Source organism: Crotalus tigris, unplaced genomic scaffold (assembly GCF_016545835.1).
Source record: "Crotalus tigris isolate CLP2741 ecotype Arizona unplaced genomic scaffold, ASM1654583v1 scf7180000024437.13266115, whole genome shotgun sequence".
Classification (NCBI taxonomy): domain Eukaryota; kingdom Metazoa; phylum Chordata; class Lepidosauria; order Squamata; family Viperidae; genus Crotalus; species Crotalus tigris.
In genome coordinates this window covers 6708838-6728418 of record NW_024100606.1, presented here as the reverse complement: position 1 = coordinate 6728418, position 19581 = coordinate 6708838, and the positions used below count along the sequence as shown (strand labels likewise).

Sequence of the window (19581 nt, the reverse complement as noted above, 5' to 3'; positions counted from 1 at the left end):
ACTGTTCCAGAGCATTTGTAAAATTCTCAAATAAAGAAACATCAAAATAAATTTTCATCTGAGCCTCTTCCGAACTATTAGAAGAGTTGTTTACTTTATCTTGGGCTTCTCCTGCATCTTGCCTTGCGCGCAATTCAGATCTTGAATACAGATCATTCGGACAACCAGTCAATGGCTGAAATTGCTGTCATTTAGAGATCACGTATGTCCTTACTTGGGACAGCAGAAACGTTACGTTTTCTTCTTATTTTAAAGAGTGGGACATGCCGTTGCCCAAGGTAGCGAAGGAAAACGGCACAATCAGCAATCCCAAGTGAACTCGGAAGTTTCAAAATGTGCTACTCTAAAGGTACATGTCTATAAGGCATTGCATGACAGCGAAGGATAGAGCGCCGCCTGGCCAGGCGGAAGGGTGGCCCGTAGTCGCGGAAAAGAGGAGGGGCCGAATTGAGCGCGCTTCGGAGTCCTTCTTCCGTGAAGGATTTGATCACCATGGCAGAGGCTCAACCTGTTTGTAGCTTCCTCTTCAAAAAGCGTCGCTCCGCTCCCGGGAGGGCTCAACGTAAGAGGCCGAGCAGCGACCAGGACCCCGGTGAGAAGCACAGCCCGTCACTGCATTCAGTCTCCAAATATATTTGCGGCGGGATGGTGACACGGGCGGGTGGGCCGCGGTCAGCTTGTGCCCTGAAATCTCATGCGGAAGCCACGGATCCTGAACAAATGGAGTAAGAGGTTATGTCGCTTTGGGGATAAGAGTCATAAAAGCGTTGCCTCGCTTTTCCATGACAATTCGGCATGCATGTCTCTTTCCCCGACAAAGAAGCAGCTTTCCCGCTGGGTCTTCCCAAGCTTGTCCCACAATGTATAAACGTGGTTTTCTTTCATCCCTGTCATTGCGTTTTTATTATTTGGTACTTAGGGTGTGTTAGAGTGGATTGGCAAGATTAGATATTCCAAGCCTTATCAGTTACTTTGCCCCCTTTTAAAATTGGGTAAATTAGCAAAAGATACCATAGTTTTAACTATGTTCCATATGGAAATGCACATTTTATTGTTCTCATTAGTTTTAAATTGCTTTAAAGAGATTGAACAATTACCTTCGTTGTCTTTTATGAGAATAAAGGAAAAGTACAATCTCTGGTAGTAGAAAAAAAATTGTTTGGCTTTGTTTATATGAATTTGAACTTGTTGTAACTGAATATAAGGATCTTTTTGCTAAGGATGAGTTTGGAATCTAGAGAGGCAGCTGCATTCTGCTAGGGTTCCCTGTTTAATATATTATTTTCCAATGCTGTGCGATTTCCATCTACTTAAAGGTAACAGCAGTGATGAAGGCAGCACTGTAGTCAGGAAGGAGAGACGAAAGGAAGTTTCCAATCCCATGATTCAGAAGGTGATGTATACTGCCTATCAATTCTCCCAAGTATACATGGATTGCCTCTTGAATATTTATTGATATGATAGTCTTATTCACTCTCCCGTCTTCCAGACGAAGAAAAGTATGAAGACAAAGACTTCCTATGAGTCAAGCAGTAACGATGATGATGACAAACCTGAAGGACTTGGAATTGCATATAAATCAACACGATCCGCGGTATGAATATCCTTAAAACATTGTCCGCTGTAGTAGATTGATGAGAGTTTTGTTTCCCAGCAATTAAACAAGTGCAGGAAAACTTGGGTTAGCGTTAATGGGTTTTCACAAGATCTTTGCTAACATCTGGTGACCATTTTTAAAATTTTGTAATGTAACTTGGATGATACATATTTGTACAAGGTGAGATTGCCATTTGGCTTCATCGTCTGAATCAAAGATATCTCATTTTACTCTTCTTAACTGCTATTAGAATTTTTATTAAAAAAAGAATTAAATCATGTAACTCTGAAATTTAGCTATTCATCTGCTAGAGTGCAGCTTTTTGGTAATATATTCAATTATGTTAATAAAAGCTGAGGTTCATTTTCCTTTTTGCCCTACTAATAGAGTTTTCATATTTCAGAAACCTGTGGGTCCAGAGGACATGGGTGCGACAGCTGTATATGAACTGGACACAGAGAAGGACAAAGATGCCCAAGCCATTTTTGAACGTAGCCAGCAAATACAGAAGGTAGGTATCTAAACAATTGTCTCCATTTTTTTCTTTGCTTGAAGTCTTTATGTATTGACAAACAAGCAATGGGTAGAAATGTCATACTGGTTATCTGTGTTGATGTTAAATATTTTTTCTTTAGTATTTCTTCTACTTAGAAGTCTACTACCAGGATTTTCAGATGATTTGTGTCATATCTGTCATCTCTTTAATCTTGTTTATACTTTTATTTTTGTTTCCATTTTTCACTATGTTTCTGTTGTTGTTGTTCCAACTGTTGTTACCTGGTATCTATTTCAGTCTCCTTTAATGAGCAGCATAGTAGAGAGATAGGTCTCTGAATTTGCAGAAAATATAGTTATTTCTTCTTCATTATCTTGAAGCATGCACAGTTCATTTATTTATGATTGATTTAATTTGTATGGCCTCCTATCTCACCTATATGACTCTAGGTCACTCAAAACACTTAGTGGATGATCATACGGGAGCATGAATTGCCTTGTCACTGATTTTTTTTTCTGTTCAGGAACTTCAAGGAAAGGAAGATGATAAGATATATAGAGGGATTAATAATTATCAAAAGTATGTAAAGCCAAAAGATACATCCATGGGAAATGCTTCTTCAGGCATGGTAAGGTAAGGAGAAAATGTAATGTTCATTCCAAGAAAAAGCATATGTACTTAGCTACCTAAGGATACATTTTATGCTATGTGAAAATTTGTCAGTTTATTTCATTTTTCTGTCTGCTAATTATTTCTGTTCTCAGTTTGAAATGGACCATGGTATCTTAAGAAGTCTTTTATTAACCTGATAGTTTACTTTTAAACAGCTTTGTAATATTTGTAAGAATGAGCTTCACATTCAAAGAAGAAACTTGATGTTTCCAGTTTTAAACACATGAATGTAAATGTAAAACCAGAGATTTCCTGAAAATGTTGCAGAAGGGGCAACCTACATGACTGTCTAGTATGTTAAATTATGTTGCAAGATGGGAGTTCTCATTTTTATGTGTGGTGACCCTGCTATTCAAAAGTGTCCTTTTGTCTGAAAAAAGTGAATCTGTGTTGTCAGACTAATTGTTCATCAAACCATTGTGGTCTCCCTCAAATCTTATTACTTTGGTGACATTTGTGTATTGCTATAGGCGCAACCATTTTTAGCGCTTACAAGTCATTTCATCTTTTCTTGTTTTTGTTGTTTATTTCAGGAAGGGACCAATCCGAGCCCCAGAACATCTCAGGGCCACTGTGAGGTGGGATTACCAGCCTGATATATGTAAAGACTACAAGGAAACTGGATTTTGTGGCTTTGGAGGTAAATGAGTTCTTCATATACTTTCTGATTATTTATTGATTTTTATTGATAGCAGATTATTATTGATTGATAGCAGAACAGAAAGTGTTGACATCATTGTTAAGTGTCCTTTTTTTTCTTCCTTACAGATAGCTGTAAATTTCTGCATGACCGATCAGATTATAAGCATGGGTGGCAAATTGAACGGGAACTGGATGAGGGACGCTATGGACTTAATGGTATGAGCAATCCACTTTCTTCCACTGTTTAGTAAATGTAATTTGTTATGATGAAAATAATGTCTTTCAAATTCATATGTGATATGACAAATAGCAGATACAAGATTGGATTGAGTTGATCAAATATAGGAGTGATCACCTCAGAAAAAAATGTTTCCTTCTATTGAACACTGGTGTCTGTGTGTGTATATAATTGTAGAGTTTGGGTGTGTATGTATGTATGTATGTGTATATATATATATATATATATATATATATATATATATATATATATGTGTGTGTGTGTGTGTGTGTGTGTATACACACACACACACACACACACATATATATACACATACATACAGTGGGGACTGAAAGTTATATGTGTGCATTCATATTGATTGAAAATGAAAGAAGAATCTATGTAGGGCAAATATACATTTCTCATGTTTTAATAGGAATTTTAATAAAGATTTCATATTTTTAAACTCATAATTAAATATAAATATTGTAGCACAACTGCATAACCATATTAGTATTCTCTGGCGTCTTGATGGATTGTATAATGTTTTCAGAGTATCAATTTTCAGACTTCTTCAAGAGCTACGGTCAGCTGTGAACTGTTTTTCTTTGAGCATATGGGCTGCCTTGACTTAGAACAGTTGCCTTACATGTGTAATTTATATCAACTATTTTGATAGCCTCTGATGACAATATGAAGTATATTCTCAGCAGAGGACAAATATGTGCCTTCCTTCTTCATGTGAGAATTGTAGGAGGGAATAGAAGCAATTGTCTTGAGTGATTATTTTAGTAAAATTATTTTTATCTAACTTGTTAATGTTACCCCTTTTGGCAAAAACAACTTCCTACTTTTTCTTTTGTTCAGATGATGAAAATTATGAAGTAGGTAGTGATGAAGATGAACTGCCTTTCAAGTGTTTTATTTGCAGAAACTCCTTCAAGAATCCTGTGGTAACCAAGTAAGATTATTTTTTTGTTAATATTGACATTTTAAAATGATCTTTAATATTGCAGTTTTGAGATTGACAGGTTATCATCATCTGTACGATCACATGTAAAGAAATACTCTAGTATTTATATATAATTTACTATCTTAAAAATATTGATGGACCTAAAGAGATGCTGATGCTGTTCTTAAGAAATGTAAATTTAAAGTGACTAAAATGTAAGATTTTCTTGAAAATTAAATAACTCCACCCAAAAATAAAAATGCTAGTTCTCTGCTAGAAACCTGCAGCAATTGTCTTATGTTGTCTTAGGTGTAAACATTACTTTTGTGAAAACTGTGCCCTACAACATTATCGCAAGTCTCAGCGATGTTATGTATGTGACAAACAGACTAATGGTGTCTTCAATCCAGCCAAAGGTATTTGGCCCATATTTCATTTTTAACTGGAGTGGTGGGGAGTGACTGGACTTGATTTTATGAATTTTTAATGTCAATCATTAAGAGAGTGCTGCAGGTGTTAAGTGAATGCTGCAGTCATTAAGTGAACCTGTCAGGGAATTGTGCAGCCGGTGCCCAAATAAAGTCAAAGATGCTGAGATGAAACAGTTTTATATAAATAAATATATTTTCATTAAATAAGATAGGCAAACAGGAGCATCGTCAGGTAAATCAACACAGCAGGAACATGAGGTAAATCAGAGCATGCACAAGAAAATTCCCTTTTCACTCACATCAACCAATCACTGCTCAGATTCCCTCATGCAATGACCAGTGTTCTTACTCATTGTCCAATTCTTCACTGCTCCTGTTAGTAAATTTTAAATATATTAATAGAACCCATTGTTTTCTAAGGAGCAGTTTTTGCCAAAACCAGGAAATAAACACTGGTTTCTGGAAAAAAGTCATAAATCAGTCATGTGACTGCGGACTCTGCAAACAGCTATAAATGTGGATCAGTTGCCAAAATGCAGTAACATAACTGCAGGGATGGCCAATGTTGGAACTTTGAAACTGAGTCATTAGTAGCTTTGAGGGGGAGGAGTCTGTCATAACTTTGTACAGTCACTAAAGGACAAACCTATGCAAACAAAATATGAAAATATTATATAATATTATATAATTATAGAAATCAGATTGTATATTTTATATATTTATATTTAACTTTTAAAAACATATATGTATGTACCGTATGTAAAACATATTATCAAAAATTTTGGAAAAAGGCTTCAGATTTCTGTATTTCTCAATCATGACACAGAAATAGGTCTAGGAGCAGGTTTGCATATTAACATTTACATGAGCTCAAGGGACAGATTAGTAGGAGAGACCATCTCCACATTCCTTAAAATAATTCTGGTCACTGACTGTAATAAATGATTTGATGCGATTTATTTCAGTCAAGACATATATTAAAGATAACAAAATGCTATTTTCCATACTAAGATACAAGGCAGATAATAGTGAAATTAATTTTGACTCTCAAGTCATGGGTGTCCAGCCTTTTGGCTTGCCTGGGCCACACTGAGTGAAGAATTTTCTTGGGTTGCATATAAATCACGTTAAAGGTTTATGATCTTATGGGGCCACATTACTAGCTGTCCAAGGCTACATGCATCCCAAAGGCTGGACAGTCCTGGTCTAAGTGAATGTTAAGTAGTATAGCTAGATGCTGTTCCAAATAATTGTTAAATGGGATAAATCAGCACTTTGGGTTGCTAATGTAGGCAAACTCAATTTTAATAATGTATTTTTATTTTATGAATATTTGCTTGAAAGAATCTTTTAAAACATTTTCCCCTCTTCTGGGGGAAAAGCAGTCCCCACTGCTTTATTATTGTAAACCTATTTGAAAAAGAGGATTGGGAAATACATAAGCTAGTCTTACTTAAATATCAGCCATACTATTTTAAATGCACATTGCTCCTGAGCTTAAGAGAACTAATTCAATATGAATTTAACTCTTAGGAAAAGAATATTAGAATTACATCTCCAAATCTATGGAAAGTCTGCCTAACTCATTTAGTCATTTTTTTTCTGCGTAGGGAATTGTGTCAAATACATAGAGTTCAGTTTTATCTCTCATCCTGGGCTATGTTCATCAGAATATAGAGGAAGGGAGTTCAATAATTTGTACGGATCATGTTGTGAAGTATTACTTTTTTTGCCTTGGATTTTGTTTTACAGAATTGTTAACAAAACTGGAAAGGCATAAGGCTGAAGAAAGTCTCCCTGAAGATGCTGGAGAGCAAGAATAGCATTTTTTTTTTAGCATTTTCATGTCTTATATCCTTACATAATGTGATTGCAGAATAAATAATTTATAGAAAAATAAGTTGATCCATCATCCTTTGTGCTTCAACATACATTCCAAACAACTTTATTGACCAAGATATATTTATATTACAGATAGTAAAGAACATTATTAAAACAAAGCAATTCATTATTTTTATTGCTTTAATATACTGGAAAAGGGAAAAAACAAAAAATTAACAAGAACAAAAAAAGTACAAAAATAGCAGCGCAAAAACTTTGTATTTCTGAAAGTTAAAGGAAATAGTTCTTCCTGTGCCCGAACAACTTCTGTATTCTAAAAGGAAATAACTAGCAGAAATTAAATTGACTGAACATCTCTTATATTGCTTCTCACAACATCTGAAATTGGTCTTTTGAAGCATGGTATAAAAGAAAGAGTTCAAGACATTTCAGACAGTCTGAAGTAGTTATCTTGTGATTGTAAGTTTTGTTTTAAGTCTGTTTTTTATTTATTGGGGACTGTACTAATTCCAAACCTTGTAATAAATATTTCTACTATGTTGCCTTTCAAGTTTCAATGGCAAATATATCGATTGGGCTTACTAGCCTAATTTAGAGGCTTCTATTTTGTTTTAATTACAGGGAGTTCATAAACGGCAGCATTTATTGAAGAACATTGTGAAAATGTAGAAATCTTTTATTGGCAAGAAAACTATCAAATACAGTTTAAGACATGAGTACTTAAAATCTGCAATGGTACAGCTTGCCAGAAAAGATTTGGCTCAATGTTTGATTGAACAACGATTAAGAAAGTATGTAGAAGAATGAAAGATTACTACACAATTTGGGACAATTCACTATAGGAAGGAATGCCAAAGAAAATACCTTTGTTAGATACAAATTAAATGTGTCTTCATATTCTAACCCTATGTCAATATGGTTATTTGCTGCTACTAAGCAATTCTAAGTGGATTTTTATTGGGGTTTTTTTTTTTTAAAGAATGCATGGCACTCAGTTCCTTGGATCTATTAGTAAACCTACAATAAGACTAGGATTTGGGTTTGATTAAAAAACAATTGAGCCATGTTCCTTTGACTAAACACTGTTATCTCTTAGCATATATATTATTTTATTGTCTTGGAACCAGAATTCAATACAATATTGTTATTTTTTTCCTCCCAAAGTCCAGGCTTCATTTCAATGCATATGTCAGCTAGATCAACTTCTTAAGAAAGACAAACTGCAGTGTAATCAGCAGATTGCTTTGTAAAAAATATTTCACAATGTTCCTCTATTGGTATCCTAGAATTCCCAATCATCCATCTCAAGTTGCTCCATGTTGGAAGCCAATCCAAATAGATGGCTAGGATCTTGTGTCTGTATCCCTTCAAAACTGGTAATTGGCATGACAGGATATAGCAGTTCCGGAAGTGCTTCAGATGCCCGATGTCTGATCTAGAAAATGGAAAAGTACTAGAATTAAAAACAAAATAATGTGATTAGATGCAATTTAACTCAGTCCATGTTTATGTACAACTCCACTACACAGTGTCACTTTTAAATATAGGTAGTCCTTGACTTGTAAACCCACAATTGAACCCAGAATCTTGGTTGTTAAGCAAAAAGCATTAAGCCTGACATTACGTGACTGTCTATATGATGGCTTTGCTCAACAACCACAATCCTGGCATTTCCAGTTGCGGTCATTAAGCAATCCTACAGGTTGTGAAGTAGACAGAGTCCCAGTTAAGGAACATGAGATGCTTGAGTGGGTGAGACCCTGAAATTGAAACAGGATTTTCAGCCCCTGAGCAAAGAAACATTTGTCCGTAGCCTGTGCTGAGGTTCTCCCACCTGCCCGAGGCACCCTACATTCCTAATTTTACCACACCATCTTTCCATTCTGCTTGTATTTCAGCTGCCGTTTGTTTATAGGAGCTAGCTACCAAAGGATGCACAGAAGGAAATGTCTTTGGTGGAATGCAGGACCAGAACTTGGATCCTGAATATCTTATCACCCCACCCAAGGAGATCAGCTCCCTTGGGGTTTGGAAGTAAGTCCATCAGTATGGTACAGAAACAGTTCAGATCATCAGGATTTCAGCTCTATTTCTCTATCCCTTAGAAGGCATTCAACTCCCCTTGGCAGATATCTTTTTCAGCCAGCCCCAAGAAGTGAGAAGGAATCCTTTTGACAAGTGGCAACACCTTGCAATCCTCCCTGTTGGCTTCCCCACTGATTTAAGATTGTAAGTGCAAACAGACTGATAAACACCCTCATTGCAATCATATAACTGTGGAAGGAGAGATGTGACGTTTTATATAAATACCCTTTCCATGGCCATCAAGGTCTACTTATATCTGGATGTTCTTTGCACATTCAGGAATAGGAGATAATTTAGCATCCTAATTATGTTGATAATCACTGAACAAATAAAAGCAGAATGTTACCCCTCATCCTCTCATAACTACTGAAAAAAATAGAGGGGTTTCATCTTTTCTTAATGACTTCTTTGAGTAGCATCCTCTTGCTGAGAATGCTAGATTACATTACAACTGTTTACTAAATAACAGGTTGTTGAAACCAAAAGGCACTTTAGCTCTTGGAAATTCTGCCAAACTTGTGGATTGGGTACAGTCAGATAAAATCAAACCTTTTCGATTGTTGTGAGTTTGAGAAGAAAATCTGCAAAGACCTTTGGGAAGGGATGAAAGGATGGCATACTAGTTCTTACTCTTCTGCATAGCCTGCCATTCTTCCCAGTGCTTTCCTTACCTCCATTCCTGAAAGAGCAGAGAAAAATGGGCCAATTGGATATGTTACATCTGAAACCAAGGACAGTCCTTCCTCTTCCTCAGACCTTCCTTAAAATCTTTCTGTTAGTCTTTCCCCAAAACCATTTTTGAAAGGAAGCGGCATAACTGGTCCTTCTCTCAAATGGAATATAAATATTTCAATCCAGATACAGGCCACTAGAAACTAGCTGTTCTGTATCAGAATGTAAAATTTTATAAGAACCAAAGACTAAACTTAGCCCCTATTTCCATTCCCTACAGAAACTCAACAGACAATAAGGACTCAATGATGGAATTTCCAAAATTCTAGATCTCCAAAATGCTTGCATTTTTACAAATGCAAAAAGGCACGATTCTGCAAAAGCATAATTCTTATTTTAAAATTATCTGGGTATTGTTGCCCACTGCCCCAAATCAGCAAAAGCTGACTACCAAACAGATAGACATCTGGCCCACAATATGCCTGACGTCACGATTACGGAAAAGAAAAAAGTCTAGTTCATTGATATTGCAATACCAGGTGATACACGAATTGAAGAGAAAAAGCTAGAAAAAAATAACAAAGTTGAGTGATTTGCAAATTAAAGTTGAGTGACTATGGAGAAGAAATCAATAGCTGTACCAATAGTAACAGGAGCCCTTGGAGCAATACCCAAAGGGCTGACTAAATACATGGAAATTTTGAACTTATTAGATCTGAATATCCCAACTTTGCAAAAAAATGCCTTACTCGGAACTGCCTACAGTATATACTCAAAAGGCTACCTTAGTAGCTCTTAAGTTCTTGGTTAGGATTTGAACTGTTAAGTTTTTACCAGTCTCAGACTGTGAACTGAATTGAAGATTAAATCAATATTAATATTAATAGTAGTAGTAAAAGTAATAATAGTAGTAATAATAATAATTCCCAGACTGTAAATTGAATATTAACCATGATAATGCAAATTAAATTCAAAATTTCAAAACAGAGTTTCATACTGTTTTGTTTATGTATTCACAGAAATGGTTCCAAAGCAGCAGTACATTCTTGTTTCTCCTACTTACACTCCAACAACACAAGAGTGAAAAAAGGATAAAATATGTCAGAGCAAGTGGCTGAAACTTACCTGTTTGAAAAAAGAATGGTTCAGCAATGCATTTGCACTTGGCCTGCGTATGAAAAAAATGAGAGGTTGTACAGCAGCATGTAAAAGATGCAGAGATTGGAGAAAGGCCAGAAACTTCTCCCTTCAGAATATATATACGATTCAAATATAAAAAAATATGGCTGAGAGAGAGAAAAATGCCAGCATCAAAAGCCAGGATACTGATTTTGCAATGGCAGGCATGCCTATGTTTTTTCCCTCCGTTTTTTTGCATGAATGTTTCTGAGCTTTTCCAGGAAGAAAAGAAGGTGGGCTGTTGGCTCATGGAAAAGTAAAATAAGAGACCTCCTTCAGTTTTGGAAAGCCAGTGTTATGCTCTATAGCAGCTGTTACCTGGCAGTATGTTATTTGCCCTCAATCAGTAGAATGAATAAAAGGGTATTCTCTAAAGCAATGATATCACGAGAGCCCTTCATTCAAGCTCACATATTGATTGGATAAGCAACTGTTTTTCCTAAACATAAAGTTAGTGCTTGCTGGAGATTTTTGTCCAGACACTGGAGGAAGAGTGAGATTTAGTCTTATCCTCTGCTGGTAGTGACCTGACCAATTTTACTATGCACAATAAGGAATAATTCACCTCTGAGCCAGGCACTGTCTCACATTAGCATAAACCCATAGGTCACATAAGCTAAGAGATATTGAATGGAGGCAAACAAGTAGTTCAATTCTGTGTTTATCTAATTACTAAACAACCTCATTTGCAGAGGGATTCATTTGAAAATTCTACAATGAGTGGGACAAAATATCATGCATAAAGTGCATTTGCACATCTAATTTCAGCAAGCTAATAACAGTAGAATTTTTCCCCTGGAAAATGAAGTTTTGGGCTAATTTCAGGAAACAAAACATCACTATGTTACTTGGTTCCTTTGTGATATACTAATATTTATTTTTCTCTTTAAATCTTTGGTTAAAATTATTCATGAAGGAAATCAGACTGTTTTGGCATAAGGCCTGGATATCTGAGGGATCACCTATCCTCAATTGTTTCTCCCCATCTGATACATTCCAGAATAGTGGATGCATTCCAGGTTGCCTCTGATAAATATTGTCATCTTGTGGGAACAAGGAAGTCTGTCTTCTCTATTATGGTACCCACCCTATGGACAGAATTCTCCCAGAAATGCAGCCAGTGCTTCCGTTATGGGATTCTGAAAAGCTCTGAAGACCCATGGTTAATGCGTTTCTGGGGGCCCTATTGTGGCTTTTGCCACTGTTATGACTGTTTCAGTCTGGGCTGCCTAAATTGGTGCAGGTTTTCAAGTATTGTTTTCGTTCTTGGATTTTGCTCACTGGGCAGCCGCAAAAATAAATAAATAAATGGGGGTGGAACCCTGTATTCATGCTGATTTGATTACTTTGGTATATGCATGCACATTGTTAGTGCAGTTATACACTGATGTCATTGTTAATGCTTTTTGCTGCAAAATATATAAGCCTGTTGATTTGACAATTTACTGCAATTCTAAATCCTTTAATTGTAAAAGTGATTCTTTTTTTCAATTCATGGTCATCATTTTTGTTACTGTTGGTGTTGTTGAGCTAAAATGAGTTTTTAAAGATACGAGTGCAGGCAGTTCAGACTTTGAAGTTTTTTCTTTTCAACATACCCTGAGAAATATGATGCTTTAAAGTCCTTTGAGGTAACGATAAACTGCATCCATTTTTTCTAAAGGAAATATTTTAAAGGTTTAAAAATAATTTCTTTGGTTGATTTTTTACTACAAGTTGGTTAGTTGACAGCACCATGGTCTATAATGTCATATAGACTTGCCATCACATGAAAAGCAATGAGCCAAAGGGCTTATTTTGCATTTCCATTTTTTCTACCATTGCTGAAACAATCAGAAAAAAAAGGTTTTCTCTTTAGTTGCATCACTAATCTGAACCTGCTTTTTCATTATTCAAGTTCTTTATCTGACAAATGTATATTTTCATTGATATTTTCAACACTGATTCCAACAGCAACTAATTCCACAAACATATAACACGTTCAATCATCCCAAACCATTCAAAGCCTGCTCATTTGGCATGGAGAAATTGATTTAACAGGGAGATAATAGTTACATCTTTTGCAACACTACATATTATGCTTCCAAGTACCACTGAATGCTGAGGAATATTTTAGCTCTAACTTTAGCTGCACTACTTCACAGTCACCAACAGATTATCATATCCTTTGAATCTCACTCTTTTCACTATACCTCAAGTCCGGGTTCCTTTGCAAGCACTGCTCTACAAAGTTATGAAAATATGATGAGAAGGTACGATGGTAAGGATGCAGTGCTGCTTCACCATTAGAGGCTCTAGTATTGCTGGCTGCCATGCCTTCTCCAAGACTACTGCTAGCTCCAGAGCGTGATGGCTTCATAGTCAGCTCCTCTGGAGGAATAGTAGTTGTGTCTAGTAGACAAGGTACAGTTCCATTGAGTTTCTCCAAAAGCATCTGAAGCATGAGAACACAAAGTTTGGTGAAAAATATCACACTACTGTAGAACAGTTAGTGTTATAATAATTCTAGTGGCCTTGCTGTTAATAATAATTCTAGTGGTTTTGCTATCATATATACAGTCAGGGACTGAATTGAAAGGGAAACAGAAAATCTCCTACCTGTGTTGCAGGCATATCTTTGAACGGGACATGGCCATTTGCTAGCTCACAGGCTGTTATTCCTACACTATAGATATCAGATTTTGCATCATAGCCTTGCAGGTTCTAAAATTAGAAAAGCAAAACAATATTGAATTTCAAATGCTATTCAATGAAATTTAAACTGAAAAATAGACAAGCATATCACAATTACCCCCAAATCAATCCATTCATCAATCAGACAATGCTTTTTTTGCAGAATCAATGTCAGAAAAAAGGTTTTCTTAAGAATGAAGAAAACATATTGGAACTTCTACAGTCAGAATACCAAATAATTTTAGAAAGTCATTATTTGAAGCTGTTCAGAAATAAATTGTAAAATAGGTGGTGAAAACTTATGCCATGCACATTTAAAGGTTGAGAAACATGATACCAGGAAAACTAACATACCTGCTGCAAGACCTCTGGACTAAGCCATGGTAGAACTTTGATGCTAAATTTGGGGAAATCATGAACTACTTTGAGACGCTGACCATGGCTGATCATGCTGAGGTTACTGCGCAAACCAGAAAGATATACTTTTCCATCTGCAGAAATCAGGATATGACTGGCTTTCACACTCCTGCATACAAAAAGGACAGAGAGAAAACAGCCACAAACCCCCACCTATCCAAACCAACTCATTTTATACCAAGAAACAAAATCTCTGGAATTTGATACAGAAGGTATTTTTGAGAAATTCAGCAAATATTTACACAGTGGCAATGCTAATCTGAACAAAAAGCCAAAGCTAGAAATGATTCTTTTACTAGTTAACATTTGCAATGATCTTTCTTACCTGTGAACATAACCCATATGGTGTATATAATCAAGAGCTTTCAATACCCCTTGAAGGATGTAAGCCATAGCTAGTTCACTCATACCATCCATAAAATGTGTACGTATTAAATCTTTAGCAGAACCTTTAAAAAGAAAATGAATATAATATTATGATTTGATACAGTCCAGAAAATCTTAATTCTTCTATTTATAAACATCAAAAAGATGAGAAGCCATTAGATGTGAAATTGTAATTCTATTTCACAAAAGACTTTAAGGTTTCTCATTCTTTATGAAAGCTATTTTCTACATCAGCAATGATGAGAATAAGGAGAGAAACCAGAGACTTCCATGAGGAACAAGAACTAATGGGCTATAAAATCTACTACTGGACTAAGTTCAGGAAGACTTAGGTTCAAATTACTATTTAATTATGAAGCTAAGCTTTGTGAATTTGGACCAGTCACTATTATCCTAACATTACTGTTCAGAGTAATTTTTCAAATCAAAAGGAAAAGGAAAGAACCATGTACACTGAAATGAGGTCCTTAGAAAACATGTAACATATATATTTAATCATTTAGTATGATAGTTAGAATATATTTTTCCTGGAAAGTTCATGTGCAGAATTCTCCCAAGTATAGATGAAAATGGGGGAGCTGCAGTTGTCCTTAATAGATCTTCCTTCCCCATACTGACAACACAAGAATACATCTTCTTGTTTCCTTCACTCTAACCTCCTATTGTCAACATGATTCACAACCAGAACCTTCTTAGTTTGGATTACCAAAAAGTGACTTGGTATCTTGGTAATAGAGGGCATTCTGTTTTTGCTTTCACTGCTTTAGAAATATCTTTGTTTTAAAATACTTGGATCTTTCAAAAGAAAATTTATCTGCTTATCAATGTACATTAATTTGAATTTACTTAGTTAATAACTAGTTCAATAATAAATTCTAAAACACAAATTGACTTAAAAATCATTATAACTGTCTATGTTTAGGCAGTTAATGCAAAATTAGTATATGGAATAGAAACATAGCTTTACGGGTCTTTAATGTTATTTTAATGCTGCAACTAATTATTATTAATGCCTGAATATGTTTTCATTACATCATAAAAACAAATCCTGTATGAAAGAGCCGAGGTGGCGCAGCAGTTAGAGTGCAGTACTGCAGGCCACTTTAGCTGACTGTGTTCAGCAGATCAGCAGTTCAAATCTCACCGGCTCAAGGTTGACTCAGCCTTCCATCCTTCCGAGGTAGGTAAAATGAGGACCCAGATTGTTGGGGGCAATGTAAATATATGTATGTATGTATGTATGTATGTATGTATGTATGTATGTATGTATGTATATATATATGTATGTATGTCTTTGGTTGTTCGGGTTTTCTCCCACGTAAAATTGGAAGTGTCTTGGCGACGTTTCGACGAAGTCCCATTCGTCATCTTCAGGCTGGTGCTTTCAACTTCGTGCCTCGAGCAGCAGTGTGTGGTCTTGGCTGTTTCTTCCTTTTAACTGCCAGTGGAGGTATGAACTGATTGGGTGGGAGCTTGGCTGTGTTCTGATTGGGTGGAGGTGTGTTCTGATTGGTTAGGGGCTTGGCTGTGCTCTGATTGGCTGGGGGGTTGGCTGTGCTCTGATTGGCTGGGGGGTTGGCTGTGCTCTGATTGGCTGGGGGAGTGTTCTGTTTGGTTGTGCTCAGGTTAGTCTGAGTTGCAGAGGGATTCAAGATTTTGGGCTGCCCCTGCCATTCCTTGGCTTCGCGTTCGTGGTCGTGCTTCCTCTTCATGGAGGGTGTCAGTTTGCTTCATGTATGGATTGGGGGGGTTTAAAGTGGCTAATGATGCAGCTGTGGTCTGGCTTCTGGTTTGTGGTCGTGCCTCGTCATCGGTGTGGCTTTGGGTTTGTTTTTTGCGTGGATGTGTGGTGGTGACCTCCTGTGTGGTTTTTGTGAGTGTGGGTCTGGTATCATTTTTTGTGTTAGGGAGTCGTTTGTCAATAAGGGCGGGTTTCCAAATGGCTGGTAGGCGGGAGGTATCATCTCGCTTGTTCATGCTGTGTGGGCGTTTTTCTATCTCGATGGCTTCTCTGATTATTCTGTTATTAAAATGTTCACTTTTGGCAATGGTTCTGGTATTTTTAAAGTCAATTTCATGTCCTGTAGCTTTAAGGTGTTGGACCAGGGAAGATGTTGGTTCCTCTTTTTTGACTGAGTTCTTATGTTCTTCAATGCGTGCACTTATTCTTCTGTTGGTTTGTCCGATGTATGTGGTGGGACAAGTGGTGCATGGGATTTCGTATACTCCTTGATATGTATGTATGTATGTATTATGTATGTATGTGTATATATTATATATATATATATATATATATATATATATTATATATTATTTGTTTTCTGAGGTTTTCGCGGGTATTTGTATATAGTCTTTGGTTGTTCGGGTTTTCTCCCGCGTAAAATTGGAAGTGTCTCGAAACGTCGCCAAGACACTTCCAATTTTACGCGGGAGAAAACCCGAACAACCAAAGACCTATATATATATATATATATATATGTATATCACACATACATTGCTTACTGGTGTACACCGCTTAGAGAGTGCTTGCACTTAAAGCGGTATATAAGTCTCATAAATAAATAAATAAATAAGTCCTTTCCTACTCTTACTTACCATATGCCATGAATGATGTAACAACCCATAGTTCATTGTCAGCTATGAAGGCTGCTTTATATGGCACTAAATTAGGGTGGCTGAAGAATTTTGAGACGTGAAGCTCACCCTGAAACCAAAATTTAACAAGATATTCTTGGAAAATCAGACTTGTAAGATATGGAATAAGATATGACAATCCAGAGTGAATTAAATAATAATAATTAGCTACAAAATATAGTATTCTGTTAATAATATAATTTATTCATTCAGATTTTTAACTGGCAATCACAATTCATGGAGACGTTAGTGACTAACAACAGAGGCAGGAAGTACTACTGAAAGGAATAAAATACTATTATACTTTTTGGGGGTAATATCAAATTGGCCCCTGTGGGAACAGAATATAGGACCAAATGGGCTTCACTCATAATAATTCTTATGTTCTATGTACAATTGTCATATATTAATCTGGGTAAGAACTAAGAACACTTCTAGGAGGAACACACTGAACAAATTTGGCACGATTGCTAATTTTACCTGCAAAAATGCTACCATCTCATTGGTGCAGGCTTCTAAGTTGACTCTCCGGACAGTGACAAATTCCCCACTTGGTTTATATTGTGCCAGATTCACAGTCATTAATTCCTCAAAACCTTTTCCTGAAAAAAATATGTAGCACCTTTACAATACTAGTTCAACCAAAATGAGACAGGAAACAATTTTTGGGATTTATCCATTTTGATGGTTTTAGTTATAGTAGAATTCAGAGAAGTCATCTCCTTAATCTATATTTTAAAGTTGCATTTCTTCAATCACTTTTTTGCTAATAAATTAAGGCATTCATTTATATATTATTACTTTAATGTTTTGATTTTAGTTAATAAGGTAAATCAATAAATGGAGAATAAAATAAATTCTCAATACTCTCTTAATTGTCCCTTTCTTTCTCCTATTTATTTCTTCTTCTTGGGGTCACCTATTCTTCGGTATTCTTCATACAAGTTTTCTCTTTTTTTAAACAATTTTATTTTATTCAAAAGATTAAAACATAAAATCCAATATAAAAAACTGAACAGAGACAAAATAAAACAAAAACACTGAAAAAATGTGAATTAAAAAAAGGACAAAAACAAATTATCTCCCTGAGTTGAACACAATAATAGGTTGCAAAGCCCCCTTGCAAAGTAGGTCCAAAATTTATAAACTTCTACATCTATTTGCAACCCAAGTGACCTGTCATACATAGGTAAAAGAAAAAATAGTTAACGGGTTAAACAACGTTAAAATTCAAAGCATTCTGTTCACAATCTGTTATTGTAATTTACTCATAGAAAGCCTACATGGTTTCTTATTTACTACAAATCACCCCAATAATTATCTCTCAGTCCAGGTTCAAATCCCTTGTTTCCTTCTTAATAGTGAAACCTTTCCTTAGACTTTTAACTGGGGATTTTCCCAACAATTGCATTACATTTTCAAAGTTCATAAGTCTCTCCTGTAAATATCTCTGCAGCATCCATTGTTGAATAATTATCCTTGGCAACATAGTATTCCTCTTGCCAAGAATTCATACTTCATCAACTAGTGATAAATCAAGAGATTGTAAAGCTTCAATTGTAAAGCAATTAAAACCTAAGCGTGCTTAAGAAAAACGAGCAGCTGAAGGGAAAAGATGGCAAGACACTTAACAACTGCAGCGAATCACTTAACAACTGTGGCAAGAAAAGTTGTAAAGTGGGACAAAATCCATTTAACAACTGTCATTAGTCTGAAATGATATAGGACAGTGATGGCGAACCTTTTAGAGACCGAGTGCCTAAACTGCAACCCAAAACCCACTTATGTATCGTCGGGTGCCAGGTGGGCCTGGCCATTGGGTGGGTGTGGCTGTGGTGGTAATGGCAGACTGGGTGGGACTAAAAAGTTCAATCAATCAGTTTCAACTTTGCAAGATATTTTTTTCCCCGCAAGAAGTTGAAATTGATTGATTGATTGAATCTTGTTTTTTTTTTTGCAGACGGCCTAAAGCGAAAAGGTTTTATAAAACCCAGGTGAAGGTCTAGGACTGGGGCAATGGCACGCATGCCCACAGAGAGGGCTCTGCGTGCCACCTGTGACACACGTGCCATAGGTTCGCCACCACGGGTATAGGATATCCTGCTTGAGCAGGGGGCTGGATTAGAAGACCTCCAAGGTTCCTTCCAACTCTATCCTGATTCTGTGACCTTCCAATAATTCCTTATTGAGAATTATGGGCATCCAGACCCCTCTTCTCTATTGTCTTTAGGTCTTCCTACTCTCCCCTTCAAAAACTGGAGTGCAAAGCGACCAAATAAGCAGCTTTTGTGGTAAAATCAGCTGTTAGTTGGCAGGAGAAAAATAAACACCTGTCCATTCAGCACACCATGATGGGGGAGGGGCCTCTTTATACAAGTTTTTAATGATGCGTCTCCAACAAGGAATGTATTTTATGTACCCACTGGTGGCGGGGGCGGGGGTTAGTTTTTTTTTCTGAAGGAGGAATCCACAGTATGTTGGAGTCCACTTCTTTAGTGTATTGTTCACTCAACATTTTTTTCTCTGATTCTCCCACCCATCAGAGTAGGCTCATTTCCATCATGGCTTGATCTAAAACAATATGATACTAAAACAATACTGAAGGAAGACAATCAGGTGCACTACTACAAGCAACCCTCAACGTATAACTGGTTGCCTAACGACCATTCAAAGTTATGATAGACT

The 19581-nt window shown here is 36.3% G+C and overlaps 2 protein-coding genes across 11 annotated transcripts in view; one reads left to right on the top strand and one right to left on the bottom strand.

Moving 5' to 3' along the window:
* Positions 1-414: 414 nt before the first annotated feature.
* Positions 415-12223, top strand: RNF113A (ring finger protein 113A). Of its 3 annotated transcripts, none has more exons than XR_005555182.1 (11): positions 415-592; positions 1317-1393; positions 1490-1594; positions 2001-2108; positions 2617-2726; positions 3299-3405; positions 3534-3623; positions 4492-4585; positions 4886-4992; positions 8748-8883; positions 10626-12223. XR_005555182.1 is itself a non-coding variant. In XM_039331363.1 (10 exons), the coding sequence occupies exons 1-10, from the start codon at positions 493-495 to the stop codon at positions 6828-6830; spliced, it is 969 nt and encodes a 322-aa protein (XP_039187297.1). In that variant the 5' UTR covers positions 415-492; the 3' UTR covers positions 6831-6904. The 3 variants fall into 3 exon arrangements, 1 of the variants encoding a protein (XP_039187297.1); XR_005555181.1 differs by having other exon boundaries at positions 8748-9078; XM_039331363.1 differs by lacking the exons at positions 8748-8883; positions 10626-12223 and adding an exon at positions 6760-6904.
* The window catches only part of STRADA (STE20 related adaptor alpha), a 32488-nt gene continuing 20243 nt past the window's right edge, over positions 7337-19581 (bottom strand). For 6 of the 8 annotated variants that reach the window (XM_039331355.1, XM_039331356.1, XM_039331359.1 and 3 more), the window contains 9 exons: positions 17377-17498; positions 16858-16966; positions 14201-14324; positions 13813-13984; positions 13384-13488; positions 12978-13219; positions 10732-10774; positions 9606-9613; positions 7337-8284 (listed from right to left, as the gene is read on the bottom strand). In XM_039331355.1, the coding sequence (XP_039187289.1) occupies positions 8056-8284; positions 9606-9613; positions 10732-10774; positions 12978-13219; positions 13384-13488; positions 13813-13984; positions 14201-14324; positions 16858-16966; positions 17377-17498 (1154 nt within the window). In that variant the 3' untranslated portion in view covers positions 7337-8055. Of the gene's footprint in view, positions 8285-9483; positions 9614-10731; positions 10775-12977; positions 13220-13383; positions 13489-13812; positions 13985-14200; positions 14325-16857; positions 16967-17376; positions 17499-19581 lie in introns of all 8 variants that reach the window. The other 2 variants (XR_005555180.1, XM_039331358.1) reach the window with 2 other exon arrangements.